This window comes from Abrus precatorius, unplaced genomic scaffold (genome assembly GCF_003935025.1).
Source record: "Abrus precatorius isolate BTA unplaced genomic scaffold, Abrus_2018 Scaffold9, whole genome shotgun sequence".
NCBI classification, from domain to species: Eukaryota; Viridiplantae; Streptophyta; class Magnoliopsida; order Fabales; family Fabaceae; genus Abrus; species Abrus precatorius.
The window spans coordinates 1388416-1404417 of record NW_020874439.1 but is presented as its reverse complement, the minus strand read 5'-3'; the positions used below and the strand labels follow the sequence as shown (position 1 = coordinate 1404417).

The 16002-nt window shown below is 33.1% G+C and overlaps 1 protein-coding gene across 3 annotated transcripts; it reads right to left on the bottom strand.

Moving 5' to 3' along the window:
• Positions 1-4101: 4101 nt before the first annotated feature.
• LOC113849709 lies at positions 4102-13651 on the bottom strand. 3 transcript variants are annotated; one of them, XR_003502132.1, is made up of 4 exons: positions 12381-13627; positions 5818-6079; positions 4738-5121; positions 4542-4633 (listed from the first exon to the last, which is right to left on the bottom strand). XR_003502132.1 is itself a non-coding variant. In XM_027479803.1 (3 exons), exons 1-3 carry the CDS (start codon positions 13304-13306, stop codon positions 4945-4947), a joined length of 1365 nt encoding a protein of 454 aa, XP_027335604.1. In that variant the 5' UTR covers positions 13307-13651; the 3' UTR covers positions 4102-4944. The 3 variants fall into 3 exon arrangements, 1 of the variants encoding a protein (XP_027335604.1); XR_003502133.1 differs by having other exon boundaries at positions 4601-4653; positions 12381-13604; XM_027479803.1 differs by having other exon boundaries at positions 4102-5121; positions 12381-13651.
• Positions 13652-16002: the final 2351 nt, after the last annotated feature.

Here is a 16002-nt window from a genome sequence, read left to right as displayed (position 1 = left end):
GAAGGAGAAAAGGAAGGGAAAAAAACTTTTATGCAATTATATAAAATAGGTTCAGAGACTTATTTGCAAATCTTAATTTTAAATAATAAAAAATTAAAAATAATAAATTACGTAACATGCCACGTGGAGTGCTGAGCTAGTTCTCCATCAATTAGCTTAACACTTAACAAAGAAGGGGTTAACATTAAGGACTATATCCTAATTTTATAATTTTACAAGGACTATATCCTAATTTTCTAATTTTACAGGGACATCCTAACAAAAAAATTTGTAAGGACTTATCACAAAATGACTAACATTTATAGGAACCAAAAATATAATTAAGCCTATTTTTATTCATCACTTGAACCCAATTCCCATCCTTAAGACTATATTGACTTACAAATATTTGAAGAATTAGTAGTAGAGATAAAACTTTGATGTTGTACTTATAAATGTTTAGTGAATATAAACTAAGAAATAGGATACCTAACATCGAAATATTTTTCTTTTCAACAAAGCAATGAGCGTATCATCTAATTTAGAGTTATAGTTATTTAAAGGAATATTTAATGACTCAAAATCAATTGTACTAGAACTTACTTTTAGTTTAGGTAACTGAAGTTACAATTGGATCAGGTCAAGTTTTTTTCTCCTCAAGATAAGTGTACTTGCTTTGGTTGGTAATGAGTCACTTTCTTCTTCGCTTGAGTTAGAGAAAAGAGAAGTCAATTCCTACATATAACAATGATTAAGAGGGAGAAGAGACAAAAATTCATAAAGACCAACCAACTCAACTTCATTATGGCTATTTGCTTGAAGTTGAGGATGAGAGTAAAATAATTGTCTCATTAAAAGTGATATCCATAGAAATACAGACCCAACAACTCAAAGAATGATAACATTTATAGCCCTTTTTCATTTAGAGTATATCTTATTAAAATACACGTAACAACACAAGGATCCAACTTGACATGATGTTGACTATGAACATGAACAAATGCAATACAACCAAAGACTTGAACCTCAAAGTTGTTTAGGGTAGGAACAAAAGGATGAAAGGTAAACACAAACTGCATAGGACTAGAGAGATTCAAAATGCGACTTGGCAACCTATTGATCAATTAAGCAATCATTAAAACTACTTCTCTCCAATATGATTTTGGCATTGTCATATAAAATAACAAAGCTCTAATAACTTAAAAAGTAGTCAATTTTTTCTTTTTGTAACTTCATTTTGTTGAGAAGTATCTCCACATGTCAATTCATGAAAAATTCTTTTTTTCTTATAAAAATTGAGATAAATTTTTGCTCGTATATTCTTGTCCATTATTTGTCCCACAACATTTAATTACTTGTCCAAATTGAATTTGAACTAAGTAATAAAAATTCATAAAGAGCTGATTCAGGCAATCGCTATCTGGGATCAGATGATGATATGAATTTAGAAGATTTGGCCAAAATAAAGAGTTGGCATGAAGTTGATGAATAGGACTGGCCTTTAATGTTTAGTTATAGAGAAAACTGTTCTGGAACTTATATTTATTTATGTGATGTAAATATTATTTTAAATCCTATATATTTTTTACAACAGTTGAAATTTTTATGTTAATATATGTAATGTATATTCAAGTTTTCCATGAAGAATATTAAATTTTATATATTCAGGTTTTCCATGAAGAATATTAAATTTTAGTTGTAATATTTATTTTTTTTACAGTATTTATTATTGTTATTATATTAGCATTGCAAAATTTAAAATTTTCATTTACATACAAAAACTAATGTTTCATTTCAAATGATTAAAAATAAAATATACATTGTACGGATTTTTTATTTTAGAATGTTACAGTAATTATATCTTAACTTAAACACTATAAAAGTGAGTTTATACCTAATAGTAAAAAATAAGAAAAATTTTAAAAATAAAAAAAATAAAAGTCTTATAGAACTTAAAGATTATTTTTCTCATAATATTTTAGATTATCTTTTAATAATAATAGAGACAATAATAAATAATTATAAATATAATAATAATAACTAAATCTTAATAATTAAGAGATATTTTTAAAACAAGTTTTGGTAGATTCAACTAGAAAAAAATAAAGTTATTCAATATCTAAAATGACAATCCAAACCTAATTTTATGTAAGTAACATATTTATGGGGTTGGATAAAGATTATATTTTAAATTTATTTTTTTAACAATATTTTGTGTTGCAAAAATTAAAATATCTAATCCAAAAATTAAAATTAAATTCAAAAAATTAGAACTCGGAACATTATGAATCCATCCAACAATTTTAAAACATTGACTATGTTAATAATCTAGAATCATATATTAATTATATTATTAAAGTTTATATCAGTAAACTAAAAAATTTTAGTAGTTTGATCATGTAATTCTTTTGGTTTAAAATTTATCCTCTAACTATAGTGTATGTGACTTGTGCGACTGCACTGGTAAATTCGTTATATTTTTATAAAAAAATATTATTTGAATGTGATATATTTATAAAATAGTTGCAAAGTTTACAAAGGCAACAAATTAAACTTATTTTACATATTATATTATTATATTAACTTAAAGAAAAAGTGTATATTTGTAATATTTAAATTGTTTTATGCAAATCTAAGAAAATATATTATGATTATTGATATTAAATATTTGTTATTTTAAAAAGTATACTAAAATAAATATAGAAAAATCTTTACATATTATCCAATTTATGGTAAAGCATTTGAAACAAAGTTGACAGTATATAATAGCAAGGGAAAAAAATCCTCACATAAGAAAGATTTTCATTTAAGCTAATTTATCATATTTAGATGTAAGATTATTTTAATGGTATATAAAAATCATAGGCATTAAATAATATCCAATTTACAGTGAAACATTTGAATCAAATTTGAGTTTATATAACAGCAAGAAAAAAAAAGATATCCAAATGGAAAATAGATTTAAAATATATATATATATATATATATATATATATATATATATATATTTTGCTTTAGAAGTAAGATGCTTTGAAAGGTATATAAATAAAAGTCGTAATTATTACAATATAATTTATTTCAGAATATACAAGTTGCTTGAAAGGTCGCGAAAGATCATGAAATCAGTAAAAATCTTAATTGTTAACTTGAAATGTCTTAGCTATTAACTAATCCTCTCAATTAACTTTTTAACACTTTTTTATTAAATAATTTTTCATATTTGAAATACCTTGGATAAAAGTTAGCAAATCTTATGAAAAGTATGGATCTCCAGAAAATACTAATAATAAGATAGAATTAACTATATTATAATTTAACATACAAAGCACTTGGAAACTGGAAAAACTTGAGTCTCAAAAAATTGTGTTTAAGCTATAACATTAAGTTCACGACACACAAAAAAAGCTATACATTAAATTAAGCTAGTAAGAAAAGCCAGGGTATCATTCAGCAGGGAAGCAAAATCATGGTTATAAAAGAAAGTAAAAAGAATAATATTCGTTAGAAATACATTTGTACATGCAACAATGAAGTCTAAATATAAATTTAACTCTAATGTCACCTACTGTGAAGATGTACCAATATTTTAGACGTACTTCAATGACATGCAATACTGGAGTTCACGTGTAGTTAGTTATGAACAAAACAGTGTCGTCACATGAAACTAAACATTCTCTAATGGATAGTAACTTTCAACTCCACCTTCAGAAATCTCTTGGTGCAAGATCTTTTTTTCAATAGGAATTAAACTTGAAAAAAAAGGAAGTAGAAACATATCCTTCACTTGTGGATAGCAATTGATTCGATACATCAAACATTGGAATTAAGAAGACATGGCGCATAATATAAATTAGTTGGCTGAGCAAAGTCCAAAATATTGTATTAACAGAAGAGAAGAAAAGAAAAACAAACCAACATTTTTGAAAATTTAAAATAGGAAAAAAAAAAAACAAACTAATACGCCTCTTTCTTGAAAATCCTTTCAATGACATTATGATCTAAATAGTCCCTTATTGTATGATAATAGACACTTTTGTTTTCGCAAAGAGCTGTATTTCTTTATTACTGTTTTTTAAATGATTATTTACACTAACAAACAGAATGTTCCACCAAAAGTATAAGCTAAAAATACAATCAATTTTTAATTCTGGAAAATGAAAATAACCTCAGCATAAAAATGCAATTCGATCTACAAAGGAAGATGAGCATAGGCAGCAGCAATGACAGCTCATGAAACCTTTTAATGGATCACAGATAGGTTTGGCATGAGCACCACAAACTGCAGCTAGTTGTCAAACCAAAGAGAATGGGCTTACACAACTTGAACAAGTCCAAATGATTACAGTTGTTACGGAAACTCAAGTTTGCAAGGCAACCCAAAAACCCAACTAAGGGCAATCTTGCAACTTTTCCAATCAAGTAGAGAATCATTCATAAGAAAAATTTAGCTATTTATCTGTACCCTTTCAAATTTTAAGATCAGCATCTAACGGCAAACTTCTTTCCCCAGTTAACGAGATTCACATAATATCATTTCAAAGTCAGCTAAAGCAATAAATTTCAGTTGGGGAAAAAATAACATTTTATTATATATGTTTCTCCTCTCCTTATTTTACGAAGCGATAATACAACAGTAGCTGGTTCGAGGTTTCACCTGCACACCAGCATTAACATCTACATAAATTTACAAAAATGTGTTAAAAGGGGACAAAATGAAAAGTTATCCATTAAATAATTTTACCATAAGGTTGCCATCACCTTTCCTCCCTCTATACAAGGACCGTAGCAGATAGACAACAAATCTGCTTTCTTTCAGCTAGCTACCTGGTGGTAAAGTTCTAGGTGCGAATAATCAAATATCAACAAAAGAAAAGCATAACGCCAAAGAGATGATTGCAATGGGCATGAAGCTATTTGAACAATTGTAGCCACCATCCCCTTCTACAGTAAGCTGCATTTATCATCTTACACAACGGGAATTGAGAAGCTTTCATTGTTAACATGATGCATTTGCTTTTGCACAGCCTTGACAGCAGCTACTCTAGCTGCATTGGCTGCTCTATTAGCAGCTGCCACTGCTCTGTTCACCCTTTCATCTACCTTGGCCACATCATAGGCTTTCTCTGCTGCTCGTCTTGCTTCCTATTTGTTTAACATATAAACAGTTTATAATGAAAATAGAAAGTTCATACTAATGTAAATTATCTAACTCTGCAATTTGTTGTCTTCTTCCATTTTCAAGGTTGTGCTAAATTTTTGCATATAAGACAATATGTACAGAAGTCTATCTGCAACCTCAACTTTTAATAAAATCCTGTTTCCTTCCAGTAATGTCTGAGCTTAAGACTCAAATTGCATCAAATATTTAATTAATAGCTACTTTTAAGTAAAAAATATGTTAGTGGCAACAAATATTCAACTAATACTGAAGCTATCATTTCCTCCATCCTCAAACTCACAAAAAAGCGCTAAATATTAAATGTAGTAGTTTTATTATAAAAATTTAAAGCAAAACGTAAGGGATAGCCAAATCTGAAATTCCCATAATTCAAATTGTCAAAGCAGACAAAGGAAATGAGTCAAGCAATAATAATGCTAAAGAATACTACCCAAGCAAAGTTAGCTTGAGAAAAGATTGGGACATCATTCTGTTATTGGAATTAGCATATACACAAGAACTAGCAATGACAGATTCAAGCAGATTCCAAACTATTATATCTAGGACACTGTAGACAAAGACGAGAAAATATTCAACATTATTCACCTTTTTTTTTTCTATTTATAACTGGGGAAAGAACACTAACAAGAATTACAGGAAATGATTCATAAATAACGTACCTGCACCGCATTAAGTACTTTGGAATGAGAGACACCAACAGGAGAAACTGGATAAGATGTGTTTTGTGTGCTTGGAATGTCAAGGACTCCATTTTGCCAGTGACCAGATTGGGTTTCACCATTTCTAAATGTATACATTCCAAGACCTTGCCTTCTTCCTTCATGCCAAGCTCCTTCATAACGATGGCCATTTGCAAAATGATATACCCCAAAACCATGCATCTTGTCTGCGAAGTATTCACCCGCATATGTATCTCCATTTCTAATTAAACAGAAGTAATCAGTTTCAACAAAATGCAATATATAAATTTTTCATAGTGAGCAAAGAAAAAGGTGGAAGACAACTCCAAACATAATTCAACAATAAGGTGATAATGTCCCAATAGTTATTCAACAATAGTTATTCACTTTGTGAGAAACCAGGAGGATGCAATGATTAAGCACCAATTGTTGCATCCCCAGGATCCAACTCACTAATGCTAACCACAATGTCAGATTTATAGGGAAAAATGAAACTGGTATCTTTCTAAAGTATCTACATAGTGCACTCATCAAAGAACAGATAGTATATTGAAACTGGGCCGAAGAGTTAAACCATGGATAAAAGCAATGAACTTCCATTTAACACAACTCTTCTCCCTAAATCTGAATCAAGATGATTGCAGAATCAAGGAACTCCCCTCTAATGATTTCCTCCCATTTTTATACCATCATTATTTCTTCCTCCCTAACCAACTGTTGATACAGTTGTCAACCGAACTGACTCAAATTCAACTGCTCTGTCTGTTCTCATCCTTATTCCTTCTAACATACGCCCTTTTAATTGGGTCTGCTAGCAGCAGTACCCCCACCCCTACCCTAACACACAAGTTTCACTTTGTGCCCCCAAGGCTAAATTCAGAAAAATTCTCCTTCACCCACTATGCTGCAGCATGCAGCAATCCATCACCTTCTTCCTGTGAAGGTTCCTACATCAACATCAATGTGATCAGGATCATATTTCTCATCATCCCTAAAACAGATCTGTCTTGATTTTCTTGTGAACCCCCCTCCTCAGCTTGTAGAAGTACAATGGTTGCAGAATTCGTTGTTGGGTCTCCTTGTTTGTTGTCTATGCAAGTAGCTGAGATCCAACTTCATATTCAGCTGTTTTGGAAGAACTCTTGTATGTAACCCAAGTTACAGTCTCAGTATCCTCTCCCCTGATTAGTACCTGATAGTCTAATCAATCTATTGAGCATAACCAATCATCTCTGATAAAGATTCTGCCAGGTGCAACTTTAATTTGGCCCTATCTTCCTCCTTCCACCCATTCAAGAAAATACATCTAAGATGTTCTAGTTCTGTTGATGCAAAGGACCAGTATACAGCTCAAACTATTCTCTCTTGAGTCTGTAATATTTGACAAATGTTACCTGTTTCAGATCCAATAGCAACAAGTGGATTCTTCCTCCAGAATTGTTGACACTTGTAATCACTGCTACACCTAAATCTGCTCAAGAGGGAATCTGCAAAAACAAGCTCCACCATTGGAACCAAGAAAGCACATGGCCCTCTCCATAGCACTGATCTTCAACACTATAATTGCACAAAAGGTCATTTTTTGTGGAAGTGCATCGGCAGTACTATTCTCCCGTCTTGCTCTATACTCAATTTCAAAGTCAAACCTAATTATTTTGGACACCCACTAAAACTGTTCTTCACTTAATAAATGTTGTTCTTCCAAGAATTTTAAGCTGCATTGGTATGTAATGATAGTGAATTGACGTCCCATCAAATAGTGCGTCTTTTTTGTACTGCCCACACCACTGCCAATAATTCCCGCTAGTATACTGACTTAAGTTGAGCTTTCTCAAACAATCCTTGACTCACAAATGGTACTGGTCTTCCTTCTTGCAAAAGTACAGCTCCTGATCCTTTGCTAGATGTGTCTGCTGTTTCCATGGATTTTGAAAAATCAGGTACTGCCAAGATGGGAAAGTAGGCAAAAACTGCTTTCAATTTATCAAAGGCGAGCTGAGCTTCCTCACCCCATTGAAAGCTGTTCCTTTTTCAACATGTGTGTTAATGGCTTGGTTATCTTCTCTTACAAATCTTTAATAACCAGGTAGCCCAAGGAACCCCTAGCTTTGATATCTTTAGGTACTGGTCATGACCAACCCCCTGTATGAAAGGCAGTCTTCTCAATGTCCTCTTCTTTCATCCTTATCTAATGATAGCCAGACTTTAAGTCTTATTTGGGGAAAATGGTTGCTACCCCCAATTGATCTAATAACTCATCAATAATTAGAATAGGAAACCTACCTATCGAGTACCATAATTGTATTTATAGCCCTATACTCTACGCAAAATCTCTACCCACCATCCTTTTTTTTTACTAAGATGATAGGGCCAAAATAGGGGTTTTTGCGAGGCCCAATAATTCCTGCTTGTAGCATCTATTTTATTATTTGTTAATCGCATATTTTTGGTAGTGAGGGCACTGATATGGCTGATGTTGGGGACTGTTGCTCCTTCCTTTAGGTGAATGGCATGATCATAAGCCACTTGAGGGGTAGGAATCCTTGAGAATTTTAAATTATCTCCTCAAAATCCCAAAGAATCTCCTTCTATTACTGCTGGAACTTGAGACTGCTCTAATTCCGTCTCATTCATCGTTTTATACTCAACCATAAATCCTTCCCCTTCACTTTTTAGATCCTTCATTAATGCTTTAGATGAGACCCTTGTTTTTGACAAGGCAGGTTCCCTTTTAAGTTTTAGCACTTGTAAATCCTAATAACTTCCAATTTTTAAAACTAATTCTCAAAAGTTAGCTCTTATTTCCCCTAGACTTGCAAGCCATTCTAACCCAGGCACTACATCTGCTCCTCCTACTTCAAAAAGGTAAAAATCTTACTGCACTTACACATTCTGTAATAAAAGGATGAGTTTTCTGCACTTTCCTTGACACCTCACCTTGTGCCCATCTCCAACCTCCACATAATAAGCTGATGTGCTCACTGGGTAGATTAAGCTCCACTACTAACCTCTTGAAAATGAAATTGTTGGATGCTCCACAATTATGAAGGCTACTACCTTCCTCACCTTTAATTCACCCCACAATTTCCATGATTTTTTTATGTTGAACCTACCATAGTGATAAAGAAAGCAGCAAAGCCTTGTAACTACTTTCTTGCTGCTCATGATTGAGAAAAGCTTCTGGTTCTTCCTCATTCCCACCCCACCTTCCATCAGTAACAACTTAATTGCCTATTTTTATACACAAGCTATGGCCTAAATTTCTCATCACATCTAAAGTAAAGTCCCTTTTCAACTTTTTCTTGCCATTCAGCATCTGTCAGACCTTTAAAACCTCTCGGCATTTCCTTGGATGCTTCTCCTCTTCCACTATTTCTGCTGGCTGTAGCACTTGTAGTGGATGGACCTGACCTGCTGTTGGTTGTGACTGTGGGCTCACCTGAGATCCTGTTTCTACTGAAGTGGGAAAACTTTTGAAGGAAAACCCACTCCTACTTGCTGGGTGGACTCCAACCCTAGCCACAACCTGATTCTTCTGACAATGTTTCAGGCTCATGCAACATCAATTCTGCCCAAATAGAACTGGTACCAAAAGAAAGAAAAGAAACAAAAGAACTCAATCTTGATTGATTTGGTTTCTGTTGATGGACCCAAGATCAGGATGACACCCAGATCAATCACAAGCTAGGAATAATGAATACAACTCAACTTCAGGCTCTTCGAGTGGCCTGTCAACTCCCACTATATATTTTTTTCCCTTGAGATTACAACCCACCCACTGCCTCTTTCCTCTTATCCATTTATACTAGTCTGTTATACTAACTATCACTAAATTGTTACATCTGAAGCTATTCTATTACATTTTCTCTTTTAATTCCCTATTTTGTACCCCTTTATTCCTTCTCATGTAAACGTTCTTCACTGGGGTCTATCAACCTCCTGCCTTGTGTTGTGTGTGTACCACAAAATGCTACTGGGATTGTGGAGCTCAATACCAGTTAACAGAAACTAGATCAGGAACAAATAGGAAAGAGATGAGCTTCTGTTGAATACCTCTATGCAACTTGAATCTGAATAAAGATGAATGCAGAATCAAGAAGGAAGATGGAAAAGAAGGAATACAGAGAAGTATCACTCACAGCTCCAGGGAATATGAGTCCTGGGCCTCCTGGCTCCCCATCCCAACCTCTACTCTAGATCTGAAACCCCTCATTGTTTTCCCCCAACAATTTATGCCTTGTCATTCCTATTTCTCCCTCCCCAACTAAATAACTGTTGATACAGTAGTTAACAGAACTGATGCACGTCTTATTCCTCCCAACATACACCTTTTCACTGAGGCCAACTAAAATGGTTTTTTTTCCTTTTTCTGCCCACTATTTTCAATTTGTAGAATAAAAAACAGCAACATTAAAATTTACAGCAAATAAGTAAAAGTCACACCATCTCAATCATCTCAAAGGACAGGAATGGTCAACTGAAGTATCTATATGGCTAAAAATGTTGGGAGAGGTAAAAAGCTTTTATCTTAAAGCATATATTCACTAACCAATCTTAGATGGATTGGAACAGGTCAACATGAGAATAACTGGAAAAAATAAGTCTGTTAAGATCCAATTGCTAGGTATAGGACTTCAATCTCGCATTGGAAGTATGAGGATTTTAATGTGGAGTTTATAAAACCTTAGCTCTCCATCTAATGCAACGAACTTTTATGATATGGTTCTCACAGATTCTTATCATTATCCTTTAGACTGTGTGACTTGTTGCCTAGGTTGTGAATAGCACACAATAGCAATGCTATAGCAGAGTCGCATCATGTCACAGTGGCCAACCACTATTTCAAGCTCATTGCATTGCATTTCAGTGTCGCAGCTGTCATATCATAGATGCTATAGTCATGGAAATTGATATTTTTCACATGCATCTTGGCCACTATTGTGAAACTTTTTGGAAACCCAAAGATGTCCTAAATTTTTAACATTGCAAAACTATGTATGGGGAAGGGGTATTTTTGGGGTGTTTTTGAGTCGAAATAAGTAACACTTTAAATGAATTTAAAAAAGCTGATTATGCCTCTTCACACTTTCGCACCCTTTTTTTCTCTAACCCTTTACTATTGTGCAGTTCATCAATCCACTGCTCTCTAATGGCTTTCTGATGAGCTGCTAGTGTTTTTTGGGCAGTTTCTGGTGTTTCTAGCAAACCACTGTTCTTTGACCATTGTTCTATATTTTCTGCCAAGTGCTCTGTTTTCTCCTTTGTTTGCTATTGTCTTGCAAGTTGTTCTCCTCTCACGTTTCTCTTCTCTTCTCCTTTTTTCCTTATCTTTTTATGTGTTCTATTGGTTTCATTTTCTAGCTATTTTGTTTTTTTTTATATTTTGTCCAAATTTTCTACTTATTCACTTCTTGTTTTATTTGGTCTTTAATGTTTTGTTACTTTAAGGCATTGAGTTAAAGGCTTAAACTTGTTTATTTCCTTCACTTTTATTGCTATATACTTGTATATTTTGCTTAACTAAAAAATGTCATGAGTTTTGGTATTTGTTTCCTAATTTTTTACAATTTATACCTATAGCATAAGTTATGTAATTTATATAAAAAATTCCAAAATAAAGACCATCCTGCTATCCGCTATTCGAGATTGATAACTATGCTTCTTGCTATTGGTATAAAATACTGTGAAGTTATTAGCCAAAAAAAAAAAAAAATACTGCAAAGTTTGAAACTAAAGAATGGCCTTATATATAATGCCCTTTTCTCACATGAATGGGAAACCCTTCTAGATACACAACTACAATGAAAAGGGTCATACAAGGCTACACTTTAGTATTTACATTTGCATCTTATATTCTTATTTCTTAATAAATACAATAGAATCCACAATAATTACACATTTGTGCCAAAATAGCTTGGAATTGAAGAAATCCAATTTATCTAAAGGCTTAAGATGTGTTAAAAATGGAAGTCCTCAAAACATGGCTTCATAATATTGCATGACATATTCAACTCAGCAGTTGTCACCGGTAGGCAAACTGAAGGGCAACCCGAACATTTTGAAACATGAGATATTTTGACACAATTGAAACCACAAATGGACCAAATTGAAGACATTGAATATTCCATCGCTCATAAACACTTGAAACTCTATGAAACGCACAAAGGGAACAACGTTCATCAATTCACAAACCCTACTAACTCAGCACGCAACAAATAAAACAGACAAATCATGAGCTCGCATCTAATAAAACCTGCAATACCATCATTCTATCTTGCAAAAGAAAGACGGTGCAGAGTAAAGATAAACTGAAGCACATAGTCAACTAAATAACAAAACCTCCCTCCAACAGCCAACAATGGAACAACCACAACAAGATATTAGAAAAACAATTGAAACTCAACAAATAATGCACATTAATGTGCGCATAAACACACTCATAAACAAAAAAGCCCATGCCGTCTTAAGATTATTCTAATATCATTCCAAACTTTTGATTGGTTATCCATACATACCAAGATCAGGTCTTGAAGAAAACTAACCTGAAATGATAATGACCAAGGCCATGCTTAACACCCCATTTGAACTCCCCAACATACCTACTCCCATCCTCACAAGTGTGAACACCGCACCCATGACTCTGCCCATTGGACCATTCTCCAGCATAAACATCGCCAGTGTAAAACCTATACACCCCAAAACCATGCCTCAACCCGAGCCGGTAATGCCCGCGGTAACGACTGCCACGGGCCCATGTCTCAACCCCAAATCCATCATACTTGCCATCAACCCAATCCCCCTCATACCTCCCACTCCTGCTATAGTAGTAAACCCCACTCCCTGAACACTTCCCTCTGTGAAACTCCCCCTCGTAAACGTCGCCGTTTCCAAAAACTTGAACCCAGCACCCCGACGCCACGCGCTTCTCCGACTTCGGCCGCGAACCGATCGTCCAAAACACCGGCAGCGGCGCCGACGGCCGTCCGACCACGGCGGAGCGAGGTTTGAGCCGAATTGAAGGCAGCGGCAAGGGAAGCGCGAGGTTCAGAGAAAAGAGAAGCGCGGCGGAGAAAGCCACCGCGGAGAGAAGGTCTAAGAGGAACGATCGAGAGACGAGGAAGTAGAAATAGAGGAACGGAAGAGACAGCAACAAGAGCGCGCGTTGTCGCTTCAGGCGCCGTAGAGCGCGGAAGGCAGCGCTTTTTGCGGCGACGGTGACGGAGAAGAAGGCGGCGTTGTGGGACTTGAAGAGTGGCGGTTGGTGTTGCTTTTGGGTTCGTTGTTTCTGATGTTGGTGCGGTTGGGGCGGGGATATGTCTATTTCTATTTGGGGATAGAATTGGTGGCGATGATGTGCGTTCTTTTGGTGAATTGATGATTGGTATTGAAGTGGCGGTGTTGGATTGAAATCGGAAGAGACGCCTATGCTTTCTTTTCCGATCTGAACCTCTGATTTCTTTTGATGCATTACATATGGGAAACTCTTTCACTCTCACTCTCTCCACCAATTTCTCTTTCTTTGATTTAATTGAATTGAATTGAATTTTCCCTCTCTTCTGTCTCTTCCTTGATTGAGCCTTCTTTCCTTCTCTGTATTTTCTACCACTTTTCTATTCTCTGCCAATTCGGAGGGTGGCTTGTGGAATCAGCGTTTCTCTCTCGATGGATGTTTTGTGCGTGAGAATCGGAGCGTGCAAAGAGTTTACGGTAATGATGAGTGCAAAATGGAAAACGCAAACATAAAATAAGGAGAGAGAAGAAATTTTGAAACCATATTCCTTTCGGGTTTGGCCGTTTGGAAAATGTCTTTAGTCTTTACGTAAACTTCAAGGTGACCCCTTTTTTTCTTTTTTTCTTTTAAATTTTGAAGATTTTCTATGATAGATAATTTAAGGCGATGTCTGATTGGATTGTTTTTTCTCTTTTGGAATTAAACGGGCCTAAAGACCCACTCTCTGATTGGATTGTCAAATACAGCACTCTCGTTTCAGGTAAAGTAAAATAGAAATCAATTGATAAGACATATCAAATAATAATATTTTTTAATGGATATATAAAAAAGAAAAAACGTGAGACAAAAAACCTATGTTAAATTATATAAATTTCTTATAACATATCAGCATATAATTTAGATCACTGTATTCTCTCCTTGATTGTATTTTTCTTTTTTCTTTTTTTCAGTTTTGTAAGTTATAACTCTTTTAATTAATAATAATTATCTTATAATATTCATTTTTCTATGTTTGTTAATAGGTTTATATTAAATTGATAAATGAATGAGATTATTTAAATAAAATTTAAAATTAACACACTAATATACATATAAAATGTCCCACTTTATATCATACGTATATCACAGAAATCTTTTGCAATAACGTGTTTATTAAGTAATTTTATACCCATGTCTAATTATTTTAAACATGCCAAAATGACTAATTATTTTCCAGTATTCATTTTTATTAAATTTTAAATAATTATTATTATTATTAGCTATTATTCTTTTAAGAATATATCTGTAAATATATTTTTATGTCTCACATACTTACATTTAATAAATTTAAAATGTTACATAGTTTGCAAAGAAACTTTTAAAACATAAATTCATATTTTCATTTTCTTTACACGCTAATGTCTTTCAAATTAATTAAAACTCGAAAATCTATATTTTTATTTTATTAGTTTTCTTTATTATATTCATCCCTCAAATAATGTATAAAAAGAACTCAAAAGAAACAATAACTTATTCCCTATTCCTGAAAGAAATATAAGAGAAAATGAAGAAGGTTTTATTTAATATTAAATATATTTTTAGTTTTTATATTTTAGTAAATTTTTTATTTTAGTTTTTTTTTAATTTTTATTTTGTCTTGGTCTATACTTTTGTATGGATTAGATTAGTAATTGGGACTAAAAACAAAAATTTATAAAAAAATATAGATTAAAATAAAAAGAATTCATTTGAAAGGATTAAAACAAAAAATTGTTAAAATATAAGTATCAAGAAGATATTTAAGTTTCTAATTTATTAGTTAAGGTTACAAGTTATGATATTTACACAAGGACCTTGAAGATAAAGGAAGTAATATAAAATGCAATTACAGTATTTTGAATATTGTAACAAAATATAACAAATAACAAAGAATTATGAATCAATTTTCTTAGAATATTTTTTTAGAAAAAGGGTAAAGGTGGGTAGAATAGTACTTTTATAAAGACTATATACCAATCTTGGATTTGAGCAAATTATGATGTGTGAGCAAGTTGATGACTTGAAAGAATATGTGAAACATTTAACTTGTTTTTAGACACAAGTTTTCTGAAAAAATGATAGTTAATGACTAAGTATTTCAGGTGAGTGTGAAAGAAATGGTTTGTACAAAGACAAGTTGTACCAATATTGTTAGAGTAAACTATAAGAATAGAAATGGTGTCTTTAAGTTCTTGTAAGAGCTATTGCAACATAACAATGCTGCAGTGATTAAGGTAATAGTGTAGTACTCTATCTTTGTTGAGATATGTGCAATAATAGATTATTTTTTACAAGACAAAGAAATAGTATTAAGCTCCAAATATATAACGAAGGCACCAATAAATTTGTGATAAGTGGTGTCACCTCTCTGATTAGCATTTAAGTAATAGTAAAATTAAATTTAGATTTCAATGGTAAACTCCAAGTAGCAAAGAACTCATTTCAAAGCCTGCTTATAAGTTGACATGAGATGTTAGAAATGTTGAGAGAACTTGTTTACAAGAAAGATGATATATGGTCTCGTAATGGAAAGGCAATACGGAGATAGCCCGCTAGGATGTGATATAAGGAGGTTTTGAAGATGAAGGAGTCTAGTGCAGTGAATGGACATAGGCATAGAGACGAGTTTTGAGTTAGCCATGTTGGCTCACTAAAAAATTTCGAGAACATATTCTAAAATCTTTTAGAGAAAATCTATCAACTAGAGAACATTTGATGAAAGTGGTGAGGAGAGATAGGTCATTACTCGTCAATAGTAAATCACCATAGATTAGAAAGTAAGCCATTATGGAGTCATATTTATAAATGAAGAAAGAGTTGTCAATTCTTGAATTTATGAGTCCATGTTGAACCAAAATGTCCTAAGAGCATGAAACCAAGTGTGAAGTACTTCTTTGAGGCTATAAAGTGCTTTA

Bases quoted from the DNA above. Each gene is read 5' to 3' on its own strand.
- LOC113849709 (XM_027479803.1), bottom strand. From the start codon at position 13,306: ATGCATCAAAAGAAATCAGAGGTTCAGATCGGAAAAGAAAGCATAGGC. The intron at 6,080-12,380 runs GTTAGTTTTCTT...CTGTTTAATTAG, and splicing joins CTTGGTCATTATCATTTCAG to AAATGGAGATACATATGCGG. The intron at 5,122-5,817 runs GTACGTTATTTA...TTAAACAAATAG, and splicing joins AAGTACTTAATGCGGTGCAG to GAAGCAAGACGAGCAGCAGA.